Raw genomic sequence first — 13676 nt, 5'->3', positions numbered from 1 at the left:
TTCCAGGTTCGAAACCAATATTCACATTCCTTCCTAGGTTTGGGGGTTTTTGCACCAAGTTGATGTTAACTTCAGACCCTATGCTCCTGCATATTAGCTGACTGTTTCCACCCACTGCTGAAAACCAATTCTTGTCCTCAGTGGCAGCCAAGGTATTACCAACTTTTCAGGCTCCCTGCCCCTTACACAGTGCCTATATAACCTTGCCTTCTGTCTGGTGTGTACTAAAATTCTGGTTCCCTTCAACATTTTAACTCCTCTTTAGACCATCACCAGGAATTTACCTGTGTTGCCTGATATAGGTAAAAAGGGTTCAATTGGCCAGGCACGGTGGCTCAGGCCTGTAATCCCAGCATTTTGGGAGGCTGAGGCAGGTAGATCATGAGGTCAGGAGATCAAGACCATCCTGGCTAACACAGTGAAACCCCGTCTCTACTAAAAATACAAAAAATTAGCCAGGCGTGGTGGTGGGCGCCTGCAGTCCCAGCTGCTCGGAAGGCTGAGGCAGGAGAATGGCGTGAACCCGGGAGGCCAAGCTTGCAGTGAGCCGAGATCGCGCCACTGCACTCCAGCTTGGGAGACAGAGTGAGACTCTATCTCAGATTAAAAAAAAAAATCAAAATGGTTCAATTGACCATGTTTAAAATAAATGTTTGTGGTTTGAGTTTGGAAGAAGAGGGGTAGGTTTTCACTTATCTGCCACTTTGATTAGCTGTTTTAGGGTGGCTAATGTTTCAGATGTACATATGATACATTCCCTTATTTCTCTGGTGCTTCTCCATTTTCAAGGCACTTGTCTGTTTAGGGAGCAATTAGAATGCCATCATGAGGTAGACAGGATAGGCATCAATGCTCCATTTTATTATGAGAATTTGCCATTTAAAATAGAAACCTCAGCAGAAACAGATTTCACCATGCATCTTCTATGTACTTAACACGGTCTAGGGTGATGAGGGTGAAAAACAATTCAAGTAGCTTGAATTTTGTTCCCTACTGCTCAGTTGGAGAGTAAACAACTATTAAATACCAAATATAAGTAGCTGCTTAGCATGTAACCTTAGCAGGTGCCTAAACAACATTTCTTTTTTTTTTTTTTTTTTTTTTGAGACGACGGAGTCTCGCTCTGTCGCCCGGGCTGGAGTGCAGTGGCCGGATCTCAGCTCACTGCAAGCTCCGCCTAACGGGTTTACGCCATTCTCCTGCCTCAGCCTCTGGAGTAGCTGGGAACTACAGGCGCCCGCCACCTCGCCCGGCTAGTTTTTTTGTATTTTTTAGTAGAGCCGGGGTCCTGACCTCGTGATCCGCCCGTCTCGGCCTCCCGAACTGCTGGGATTACAGGCTTGAGCCACCGCCCCCGGCCACAACATTTGTTAAAACTTAGTGTTACAAAGGCTGGGAACTATTAAAATGGAAAATACTCAGTATCAACAGTAAATGCTACAGGCGGTGGGAAGAGGCCATTTCACTATTGACTTAATAAAGGAAATAGGTTTGAGACAGGACTTGAGTTGGCAGAGCATAGTATTTGGACTGTTCTGGAATAGAACATCTGCATGTGAATAAGGTGGCAGAAAACTGGAATAAGAGTAACATGACAAAGGCTTTGTTTTTGAATGCTGCCCTGCTTCAGAAAAGTGGCAGTGAAGGCAGTGGCAGAGACAGAACACTGATGGCAGGTAGTGTTAGACGTATGAGTCAGTAAGAGAGAAGAGGAGGTCCAGGAATGTTAGAGGGGATGAGAAGTATATTTGATCTTGTAAAGTCTGAAATGTAAAAGAGGCACTTGTTTAAGTATATAATTTATATATTTTGCTTTTAACATGTCATTTAGGTGAACTAACCATCTCTTTAGAAAAGTTTAGTAGCCTAAACTTATCTGAAAACTTCCTTTTTTCTGACGGTGAAACTCTTCAGCAGTCTCCAATGCTTTGCTATGAGAGTCAGACATAGACCTGGGTTTGGAACTTGGTTTGCATTTTCCGAGGGAAATAATGCTACATGCTGGAATTTGGCCCTTAGACTACACAAGAGTATTTAACTCAAGGTATTTAAGTATATCCGTATAACATTTTTGCCAGTAGGGAAATAACATTTTTAGCTCCAGGTCAAATAAAAGAACAAATCTCCAGGCATACAAGTACCACAGGTGGCAGCCAGAAGGGCTTTGGCAGTGTTAGCTCTTGGCAGTTTTGAGTTGGGTCACTTTCTGTTTCCATAAAAAAGTGACTTCCCTTTGGCCAGTCACTGCCCAGGAATGCTGGTAGTGGCTCCAGAAACAGACCTACCCCAGCCCCTATGCCAGGGGCAGGATACTTTCTGGTACATACATTCAGGTAAGTCCTAAATCAGATGGTATACAATTACCTACTAAAAGTGAAAGGTAACCACTGAGGTTTGGATAATTTAGTAGGCACAAATATATCATTTCTTGCTGGACTTGAACAAAAAAATCCAACCAAAAAAAGTAGTTCTTGCTTTTAAATAACCTCTTCCTTATGCTATTCAGTCATGCAGTTAAATTCCACACAAGAATGTATAATTTCAAGTGGTTCTGATTTAAATGACAAACTATACATATATTTGATGTAAGTGATCCAAAGGAAAAATATATATACATATATACACATTTTAATATAAAGGTGAGTGATAAGGATTCTCATCATCAGCTTCTGGGCTGTCCATTTGGAGTCAGCTCATACCTGTAAGACAGTTAGGTTTGGACTTAACGTTAGTAATGACAGTGTGTTGTGGTAACAGGACAAACTGCCTAGTCCCGCCTGCCTGGGCCTCTGTAAGACCAACAGAACCTGTCTCTGTAAGTTGGCCAGCCAGGGTTCAGGGTTAAGGCTAGAGTTTACAGGTGTCTTTTAGGGTATCAGTGAGATCTGCAGGCAGTAAAGCCTTAAATAAAGGTATTCATCTCTCTCCCTTCTTGATAACCAAAGTAGCTGAAATAGTACTGAAAAGGGAAAACTGTCTTGAATAGCAGGATAACAGTAATAAAATGAAAGGGCACACTTACCATTGTGAAAAGCCCTTAATCAGATCTTCTTTTGATAAGTCAATCAGTACCTAAAGAATCACAAATAATTAGTTTCCCTCCAAAACACTGCATTAAGGAAAGAAATTGGGATAAAGCAAATTGATCATAATCTCCTTGGTATACCAAATCTCTGTTGTACTTACTTTTCCTAACTCCTTTCTTCTGTGTGAGCCAAGTGGCCTACTATTTTTCACTGCAACATCTAGTGACCTCTTCTTTACTTCTTCCATGGGAACAAAAAATTCAAATCTTTAGGAAGCAAAAAGTCAGGAAGTGAGAATTACGCATTTCATTCAGTTTTCTTGAAAATCTAAAGTGCCTCATCCATTTCCCTACTAAAACAGAAGATACAGACTATTAGGAGCACTTAGAGCAGGACTGGCTCATAACTACTCACAATGTTTCATTATTACAGATAATCACTGTCCAGTGTTGTTCACAAAACCCAGAAGTATTAAGAGGCTGTTTGCCTAGAAGTGCCTCTGTGGCTTAGTTTGCATCTATCTTTCTCCAATTCTACCCTTGCTACCCCTCTTTTTTTTTTTTTTAAAGATGGACTTTCACTCTGTCGCCCAGGCTGGAGTACAGTGGCATGATCTTGGCTTACCACAACCTCCGCCTCCTGGGTTCAATCAATTCTTCTGCCTCAGCCTCCTGAGTAGCTGGGATTACAGGCATGCGCCACCACACCTGGCTAATTTTTTGTGTTTTTAGTAGAGACAGGGTTTCACCATGTTGGTCAGGCAGGTCTCGAACTCCCGACCTCAGATAATCCACCTGCCGCGGCCTCCCAAAGTGCTGGGATTACAGACCTGAGCCACCATGCCCGGCCCTGGCTACCACTCTTTTAGCTGGCCCTCCTCACCCTGAATAGTACTTATTCATAGGACCACCTCAACCCCCTTCTCAGTTTTTTCTCACCAGCTAAGGGCTAGAACACTGAACAGTTAGGTTTGCTGCAGTTGTGTGGAAAATAGTGGCCACCTCCTGTGGAGTAAGGCAGAGGAAACCTCTTTTAGGTTTATTTTTAGGGTGGAGGTTGCCAGCTCTGCCTTCCAGATAGTCCAGGCTTATCTTGCTGTCATACTTTTGAGAATTATTAACAGGTTAAGGTTTGTCAGAAAAGTCAAATGTTAAACCTCTTCCCTCCTATATTCCCACATAATTTTTTTTAATCCCTTAGCCATGTAGTAGCCACCACACCACAATTTTGACATCTTTTTATAATTATGTCAGAGCTTCCTTTGAGGGCAAAATATCTTACTTGTGTGGCTCTAGAGTATAGGATGGTGCCTGGCATAAAGCATTCAGTAAATATTGAACGAATAGTCTCTCTCTTCCTCATACCCTTTTCTTGATACTGATGAACTCAAAGTGTAGCTGTTAAAGGAACATAATAGTTCTTAGACATGGCCCAAAGAGGACTCAGTGTAACCCTTTTTGAAAAAGTTATTGGCCAGGAAAATTATGAGATGCAATATTTTCCTATGCTGGCTAGAAATGTCTTTTTAGAACCCTGAAGCAGAAGGTACACGCTGATAAGATTCAGACTTCTAAGAATAAAAATATTTGGGATAAGATTTGCCACCACTGGCCCATCAAAAGCAATTAATATGATCAGAGGCACCTTTGTCTCCAAGGACAGAGGTGGACAAGCCTTTGTGGAGAAGGGGAGGGTATCTTCTCCACCTGTCACCTGTGTTTTGTTGCAGGCGGGAAGACAGGCCAAAGAGCTTCAAGCTTTAAAGGAAATTTTAGGTCCTTAGGCTCAAGCAATGTTTAACTGCTGGAATTAAAACACATCAAAAAAATATTTGAACAGATTCAAATCTTTTTACTACCAGAGAGACCTCATTTAAACAGAAAGAATAGGGAACATTCCATGTTCAGGAACACTTTAGCCTCTATGAGCAGTAAATGTAGGTAGCCATTTTGATAAACTTCTCTGGCACTCCATTTTTCCCACTAAAGTACAGAAGCTTCATGAAGTCATAGACTATGTTGTCTTGTTCAGCCATAATAGGTAACAAGGCAGGCAACATAACAGCTACTTGGCAAATACTTGAATGGATGAGGCACTCTAGGCAGGCTACCAGCCCACTTACGTCTCATCAAACAGAGGTTCCAAGGTCTTCCGCTTCACTGAAGTCTTCTTACGACACGCCCACTTCCTTTCTGGCAACAAGTAGACACGGACGTAGGGATCAGCTCCACTGCTGGTACATGGTGTCAGGTTTCTGATTTGGTGTCAAAGACATTAGGAAAAAAAAAAAAGGCCCCTGGTTTTCAAACACTGCAAATACTCATTTGAGAGAAGGCTGTATTAGCCATTCAGCATTAGATACGCTTGAGGATAAAAATGCTCAGTGGTCCTGATGATCAAAAGTAATACTCTGTAGAATTTAGAGGACAAAATATCAGATGCATGATTTTGAAAACATGCATCTTTATAAAGCTTGGAGTAGAGCAAGTACTTTCCTTCTAAGGGAAGCTGGAGATTTTCACTTGGAAAATGTACTGGCTACCAGCCACTCCAGACAGTCTTGCAGTGGTTGCATCAGAGCAAAGCCCTTGGCTCTTGAGCCCATCAGCACCACTGAAGAATGATGGCCAGAGTGCCCCTTTGAGGACTTGATTAGAGTGTTCAGGCCTTCAAATCTCATTTTTTTTCCCCCAAAGTGTTATCTTGGGACTATGTGCCCTGTTCAGTCCTCTGAGTGTCCCTACTCTGATTTATGGTCACCTGATGCTCCCAAAGGACCTCCCTGGCCCTAGAATCCCTTTACCTGCAGCCATTGATCAGCACGCTGAGGCAGCGCCGCAGACACACATAGCGCACTGTGAGCTGAATCTCGCCCAGCTGCCGTCGCCTGAGGTCTCCGCCTCTGTGAAGAAAGAGCCCGTCACTTCTCTTGCCGTAACAGGCATTGGCCCTCTTCCCCCACCCCGAAAGACAAAGCATTCCTGCTTGAGGAGCATAGAGCCATGTGGGATAATAATTTGCAGTGAGTTTACTTTCAGTTGGAATTCAGTTCTATCCAGCATTCATGTATAATTATCCTACTTCACAGTAGGAAGAACGGGAACCCTGAAGTGGAATCTCCCTTTGTATCATGATTCCTTTTGGGGCCTTGAATGAATTTATTAAACTTCTATGATAGTTCCACCTTGTAGAGTTATTGTGAAGGTTGAATTAAATCAGATAACATGCTAAGCCCATAGTAAACCCTTCATAAATGACAGCCATTTATTATGTAATTCTACATATTAAGCTTTCCATGTCATCCCAGTTTATAACTCTTTAGAATTCAGGAAATGGTTCTGCTGGAAGGGACCTTACCAACCAGAGTCCAGCATCTATTTTATAGTCAGTACACAGCTAGAACCATAACCAGCCCGTTTGGCTCTCTCTCCCTCGTCCTGTGTTCTTTCTACCACACCATGCTGCCTCTTAGGAAGATATTTTGTGAAAAAGCAACTCGCACAGAAATGTAAGTTCATATCTACTTTTCCATCCAGTGAGGTATTTTTCATACAGACGATTTTAGAAAAGATTAAGCAGAGAGGTGCATACTCAATGTTGAGGCTGCTATCTGCCAGGTCAAAGCAAGAAGAGGCCAAGGAGTTGAGCGAGGACATGCTGGGAGGCAGCCTCTTGGGCGGCCATGCGAATGGGGAGGCAGGGCATTTCATGGGTCTGGGTGACTTGATGGGCCCTGGAGAGTGGGGACCCGGGACAGTCAGGAAGATGGTGGCTGAACTCTTCTTCTCTCCCATGGGCTCACAGAACCTTTTGGCACTGTCCTTGCCTTTAGGCTCTGGGCCTGTCTCTTGGGGTGTGGGCTCAGTGGCAACGGTGGTAGCACTGGTGGTGGTTGTGGTACTCTTGGATGTGTCCTTAGTATCAGAAGCAGGGTCTGGGGGACAAGGCAAATCTGTAGGGCCTTCTTCCTGAGGTGGGGCTTTGGGATCCTGGTTGGTAACCACCTTCTTGATGAGCAGAGGGCCTTTCTTTAGGGCTTCAGGTCCTGTGTATGGGCTCCCCAGCTCTCGTTCCTCCACTCGCAGGAACTGCAAGCAGGTAAGATAGATAACAGGGTGGCTTATGAGCTGGGTCACCACTTCCACAACCTCAGCCACTGTTTCTCATTCCCCCTTTCCCCGCAGTTGTGAATTATAAAGACCCTTCCTAGGGAACTTCCATTTCCAGTAACAAATGGTGTTCCAAACATTCTGAAAAACTTGTTAGAAATGCCAAATAAAATGAAGCAAACATCCTTTGAAATGCACAGCCAGATTCACAAGAAAATAAGGATAATTCCATTTAAAAAAGAAAAAAATCTGAAAAATAAAAGTTAAGCTTTGCTAGGGTTGTATATCAACCTTGGAATTCAGGGAGTTAGGAGAAGAGAGGCTGTGAGGCTAGGAGCTGAAGGGAAGACCCATGAAGGTGGGATCTCTTTAGTTAAAAAAGTAGTTTAGGGTAAAAATTATTCTGCCTACCGGCAAAGACTGATGACAAGAACATGTGTTTGTCACAGCCTGTACTCTGGTTGAGGGGACAAAGTCTTCCCTAATAACATCTCACAGGCCTGTCCTCATATGAATTTTGAGTATAAATATGAGCTACCTGTGGGATCTTGAAACCCAAAGTTAAGAAATGTACATGAAAATGGACTCAGGTTTGTAATGTACCTGAGGTACTGGGCTGCAGCAAAAGCAGAAGCTCCTTGGAAGAGAACAACCTCAATCCAGGTCATAAAGGAACACTGAACATATGTTTGCAATCCAAGTTATGAAACAGAAATGAGTCACCATCAAAAAGCATCAACAGACAAAACAAACATCAAAATTTAATTCCCAAGATCTTCAAATAATAGAACACACATATTAATACATTGTAACATATTTTCAAATGACCAAAGATGGAATATAAACATGAGAAGATAATAAAATGCTATGAGAAAATACCAAATAGATTTGGAAAAGATAAAAATAGAAATGAAAAATCACCATTGAAAAAACCATGAACAGGTTAAACAGCAAACAAGGCATAGCCAAAGAAAGAATTGGTGGCCTGGAAGATAGCTCTGAGGGAATTAGAATGTACCACCATGAATACAGAGATGGGAAATATTTAGGTGAAGTCAAGAGACATGGAGGATAGATGAGAAGGTACATTATAGAAAATTCTAGAAAGAGGAATTTAAAAAGAATGGAAGAGAGGCAATATTTGAAGAGCCAGTATCTCTTCAAATATTGACTTGCTCCCATTCAGTATTTCAAAATTGATGAAAAACATGAATCCATCTCCTGGCTTCTTCCAGGCACAGAGCAGGTGCTTAGTGCTGGGGCAGTTCACCCTGCTCCACTGCCAGAGCTCTAGTCCTCCCCTCCCCCAGGGGACAGGAGAGATTTACCCGAAGCACCAGCCTCATGGAGATAAGGCTGTCCAGGCCTGAGTGGTCCAGCTGAAAGCGTTGCTCAAGAGTGAGGTCAGCATAGGGGAGGATCTGGCACAGGGGGACATCCAGCATTCCCAGAGCACACTCCTGGTCATCATCAAGCACCTGGGCAGTGGGCCAGTCACAAAATAAGAGAATAACCAAGCCCCAACCACACCACTACCAGTATCTGGGCCCCAGCCAAGTTTGGGTTTACTTCAGTCTGTACTGTGCTTCTATGGGCATCTGGTCCTATTCTGAAAACTAGAATGGGATCAGGCCAGACCTGATCCTTGTCTTCTGTCAGGGAAGATACTGACTCAGAGTAAGAGTCAATTATGATCTGTATGAGCTAGTCTGTTAAATGCCCAGAGTCAGAGGGCTTTGGGGACTGATGATCTGTGCTGCTCTCCAGGCAGGGCTCAGGACCCCAAAAGATCCCAGCTCCACCACTTGTTGGTCATGAGATCTTGGACAAGACATTGTTTTTGCCTCTCTCTGCTCACTCTACAGATCTTTTGTGAAGATTAAATGAAATATATGTTTTTTAAAGTGTACCATTATTAATGTCCTGTGTAGATTCCAGCACAGGCTTCTCTGCATGCTGTGTAGCAAATATAAAGATCCTTTTGCAGGGAAAGTCAAGGGACTTGAGGATTTAATCCTCCCACATCCCCCTATACAATGACCTTAGGCACTAGCCTCAAGGAGATGAGGCCTTATGGGGCCTCAGTGTCCTCTCTCACATAAAAGGGCCTGACTTTAAACACTGCCAGGAGAACCTGCTCAAGGTGCATTTCAAGCCTCCCACCCTGCCTGGCTTAGAAACCTCTTAACTCTGTTTCAAGAGCCCATCGTCCAGCAAACCTTCAGGTGGAGCTGCTCAGTGGCCACATTGTGCACAAAGAAGGAGAAAACCTGGCTCCAGACAGGGTCCTTGTTGTGGGGACAAGTCTGGGAACAGAAGAGGGAGAGATCATTGAAGGGTTAGGTTGGGCAGAGCTGGATACCGGCACCCTCTGCTACCACTCTGGCCACAATTGGGAACCTTACCTATTTGCCCTGAGATCAGACCCAAACACACTACAGCTAGTGGGAGGCACTAGGACAGGACAACCACACTCAAAGGCAGGGAGTGGTTTGCCAGGAAGTTTTACGGGGGAGCTGAAAATCATATTGGCCTTAGGGCTCACTTCAGGAGAGGAGAGGCCAACAGGATTTCGGCTGCTGGACTGAGAAAATTCATGTTTGGTGGAAAGGACACAGGCTTCAGAACCATGCCCACACTTGAACCCTAGTTCCGTGTCCTTGGTCAAGTCATTTCTCTCTGATCCTCAGATTCTTGAACTATAAAACTATTCTGTGAGGTTATTCTGAAGACTAAATAACATCAAGTGCCACCTAGGCATTCACCATAAGTTAATTCCCGTCCCTTTTGCCTCTCTCCCTGAGACGGGCTGGGTCCTTGTTTCCTTACCCCAGGGCTACACACCAAGCTGTCTTACCTTACTTGTATGTGTCTTCTTGCCTACAGATAGTTTGACATAGGAAGAAGGGTCTTTGCTGACCTTGTTCTGTGAGGAATCAAATCCGTAACAGTGAAGGTGGCATAGTCAGGATCAGCTTGAGACAGTCCTACCCCCAACCCCCAGGAGCATTTGGGGGAACTGGGACCACCCAATTACTTCTCTTTGAGAGAAAGCTACTCTAATGCCCCCGTCCCCTGGGCTGTCATTACTGTGTAAGCCCCAGGACAGGACCAACCCCAGAAAGCAGTTCCAAGTGAAAAGACCAGAAGCCAGAGCTGGGCCTGGCCAGGCACAGCCTCTTGTTCCCTGGGGCTATGAAAACAGAGTGGAATCAAGTTTTGGCTCCTCCTCTTAGCTGTGTGACCCAAAAAATGGTAATAAAAATGAATGACACAGTCATCATGAGACTCAGGGATAACAAATGTGGGGGATGAGTTGCCAAGCCTAGTGCCTGGCACACAGTAGACTCCACCTCTTGTTATCCCTAGGCTGTGTGTGCACAGACTGTGGCCCAGAAGACACGGGGTTGTGGTTACTCTGGGGAGAGAAGCTGTGATATGCCCTCCCTGGAGTTTTTAGCCACATACTCACTCACTCTGGCAAACCTGGAGAGTTTTTTGGCTCGATATTCACCATTCAGGTAGTCAAAAGGGTTTCTCTGCAGCACAGGAATAACGGGGTTAAAGCAACACAGGACAATTTGAAAGTGATGGGCACGTTGTTGCATATGTGTGACACTCTGGATATGTCACTACTCACCGGCAAGTTGCAGGCGCTCTCCAAGAAGACCACGAGAATGGCAGTGGAAAAGCCACCATGGTCCTGCAAACAGACACAGACCCTCACTGGGTACTCCCAGCAGCAGGAGAGAAAGACCGGTTTTGGAGAAGCCTACTCATGGCAGAAGAAAGTCAGCTAGCCCTCACACTCCAGACTAGCTGCTGGAGGACATCTCACAACCTAGCCTTTTGTTGAGGTTAGGAATATAACTGGTGCATGACAGATTCAAGTTAGACACTGAGTGGATTTCCCTGTGAACTGGGAGGACAGGCATTGACACAGAGTTCTAAGAACCCCATCATCTAAAGATGATGGAGATGCTCAGAGGACATTTGCTGAGAGCCATCAGGAGCTGCCCTGTGTGGAGACGGGCTAAATGACATGTTCTTCAGGAGGTGAGCAAGAACAGGGGGCATCACCTCCCTCCCTTCCTCCACCTGCACACAGCTGGCACGTGTGCTCCTCCACCTTTCTGCTAGGGAGCCCTTGACACCCCACACTCACCTCGGTCAGAGCTTCCTGGTTGGTAAGCAATGAAAGCCACTCCAGCCGCAGGTGCAGATGCCCGCTGGTTGTGTCATTCAGGACAAACCACTGTGGGGCAGGGGCGGAAAGCTCAGGGCAAGGGCCAGGGAGATGCTACTGATGCTCTCTGGGCAGCCCAGTCCTGGGACCTGGTATCCCAGTAGGGACAGGGAAACCCAGTCCTAGTGTGGGAAAAGGTGGACCAGCCCAGACAGGGTATGCTCTGGGCTCAGAGGGACTGGGAGATGTGGTTATAGGAAGACAGAAGTGCTATCCTGTGAGATTTAAAAAAAAACCCAGGCCCAGCCTGCCCTCCCCTATAATGTGATTGTCCCCTGCTGGGGTCCTTAGTCTGTAGGTATTTCCCAGGGAAACTTCTTCCAGCCGAGACCCTGGAGAATACCCTGGGGAGTTTCCTGGAGCCATCAGTGCCTCACCCAGCTCTTGCCCTGAGGAGGGACATGTGTGCAGCCCAGCACAGAGGGGGCCACAGCATAGGAATAGCTGGGCTGAAGCAACCTGCTAGAGATGTCCACAGGAAAGGGCTATCTTGAAACTCCCCCGAGGGTTGCAAGCACCAACTGTACCTCATCCACCACTCTGTTGGTCATGACATCTCCAAGGCAGATCTGCAGGCTGGAATATATAGGGAGAGGAGATTGGGTCAGTTCAGAGGAAGAAAGCAGCAGAGGGCATGGAGGCCCACACTGGACTCTGTTTTCAGATGTCTGAGTGCGGCCATTAAGACAAAATCTTACTCACCCCAAGGAACCAATGGGAGACCAGCATCAGCTTGAGTGAAGGAAAGACTACCTACCATCAGGGCTGCTCCCACTGGGTGTGCTACCTGGGGAGGAAGGGAGCTCCCATACCCAGAGGGGATAAGCAGAGGCTGCTGGACACATCACCTCTGGATTTCTCAATGACAGTGCAACTAGCATTTTGAGTGAGATGATTCTTCATTGTGCAGAACTACCCATGCATGGCAGGAATTTGGCCGCCTGGTCCTGTGCCCTTTAAATGCCAGAGGCACCACCTCTCACAGCCATGTTAATAACCCCAAATGCCCCTTCATTGCCAAAACTACCCCAGGTGCCCTACAAGGGATAAGTATAGTCGGCATGTGATGTAGTTGGGACGTCTGTCTCCTCCAAATCTCATGTTGAAATGTGATCCCCGATGTTAAAGGTGGGCGGGGCCTAGTGAGAGGCGTTTGGGTCATGGGGGCAGATCCCTCATGAATGGCTTGGTGCCCTCCCCACAGTAATGAGCTCATGCAAGATCTGGTTGTTAAAAATAAGCTGGGACATTCTCACTCCTCTTGCGCTCTCTGTCTCTCTTGCCATGTGACATACCTGATCCCCCTTCACCTTCTGCCCTGAGTAAACGCTGGCACTGTGCTGCATGTACAGCCTGCAGAACCATGAGCCAGATAACCCTATTTTCTTTATAAATTACCTGGCCTCGGGTATCCTTTATAGCAACAAAATATGGACAAACACAGCATGTGTATGTGAGAGGAGGTAACACTCACACCACAGCTTGCCCCTAACTCACCCTGAGCCAAGCCCAACCAGAAGGTCCTGATAGCCAGAGGGGAAAATGTAATTCTATATAACTAAGAAATGTGCTTAGGCTCAAAACACACCTGAGATCAGTTATTAATACATAAAGCATGACCCACAAGCCACACTTCTAATCTGCAACATTACAAAAATTGCAACTGTTTCAAGATAAAAATACAAAATGATAAGCAACATCTAGTGGTGAATCTGTGTGTGTTAACATCCAGGCTAATACACACAGATTCTGCGTGTTTCTTAAACTGTCAGATTGTGCCCCTCCCACTTTGGTTTCCACTTTTCAAAATTACATGATCATGGAAACAAGCTAAACAACACAGGAATCTGAAAATGTGGGTAAAACTGCCTTTTCTGCTTCCTCATCTGAGATAAGCGGTGTTAACAGCCTGCCTTTCTCTGCTAACATGAACACATGCAGAAATATGCATTCAAGGTTCCTCTCCCAGATGATGACTCAAATGATATGTTATGCCCAGCTGCTCTCCCGCACTTCATAATGGGTGTCCTCTGGGTTAAGACACAGAGATTCTACTTGTTTTTCAGAGCTGCAGAATATTCTGTAGTTTGGCAATGGAAAATTTATTCAAACATTCAGCCAATGTCCTCTGAGGTTAGATATTCATTTAGGGGATGGGGGTGTTGTTTTTCTTCTATGGATAGTTCTGTAATAAACATTTCAGATACTAGGGCTTTTATTTTATAGGAGATCCTGGAAGTGGGACTGCTGGATCAAAATACATGTAAGTTTTAAATTTTGATAGCCAGCCCCACC

The 13676-nt window shown here is 45.2% G+C and overlaps 1 protein-coding gene across 1 annotated transcript in view; it reads right to left on the bottom strand.

Moving 5' to 3' along the window:
* Positions 1-2594: 2594 nt before the first annotated feature.
* Positions 2595-13676, bottom strand: part of ESYT3 (extended synaptotagmin 3) — a 42308-nt gene continuing 31226 nt past the window's right edge. Inside the window, exons 11-23 of the mRNA XM_023187900.1 lie at positions 11909-11957; positions 11301-11390; positions 10776-10838; positions 10612-10674; positions 9993-10061; positions 9355-9441; positions 8464-8613; positions 6618-7114; positions 5830-5928; positions 5149-5280; positions 3187-3292; positions 3023-3072; positions 2595-2699 (exon numbers count right to left, since the gene is read on the bottom strand). Of these exons, the coding sequence (XP_023043668.1) occupies positions 2663-2699; positions 3023-3072; positions 3187-3292; positions 5149-5280; positions 5830-5928; positions 6618-7114; positions 8464-8613; positions 9355-9441; positions 9993-10061; positions 10612-10674; positions 10776-10838; positions 11301-11390; positions 11909-11957 (1492 nt within the window). The 3' untranslated portion in view covers positions 2595-2662. The remainder of the gene's footprint in view (positions 2700-3022; positions 3073-3186; positions 3293-5148; positions 5281-5829; positions 5929-6617; positions 7115-8463; positions 8614-9354; positions 9442-9992; positions 10062-10611; positions 10675-10775; positions 10839-11300; positions 11391-11908; positions 11958-13676) is intronic.

Source organism: Piliocolobus tephrosceles, chromosome 2, assembly GCF_002776525.5.
Source record: "Piliocolobus tephrosceles isolate RC106 chromosome 2, ASM277652v3, whole genome shotgun sequence".
Classification (NCBI taxonomy): Eukaryota; Metazoa; Chordata; class Mammalia; order Primates; family Cercopithecidae; genus Piliocolobus; species Piliocolobus tephrosceles.
This window is presented reverse-complemented; position numbering and strand designations above follow the sequence as displayed.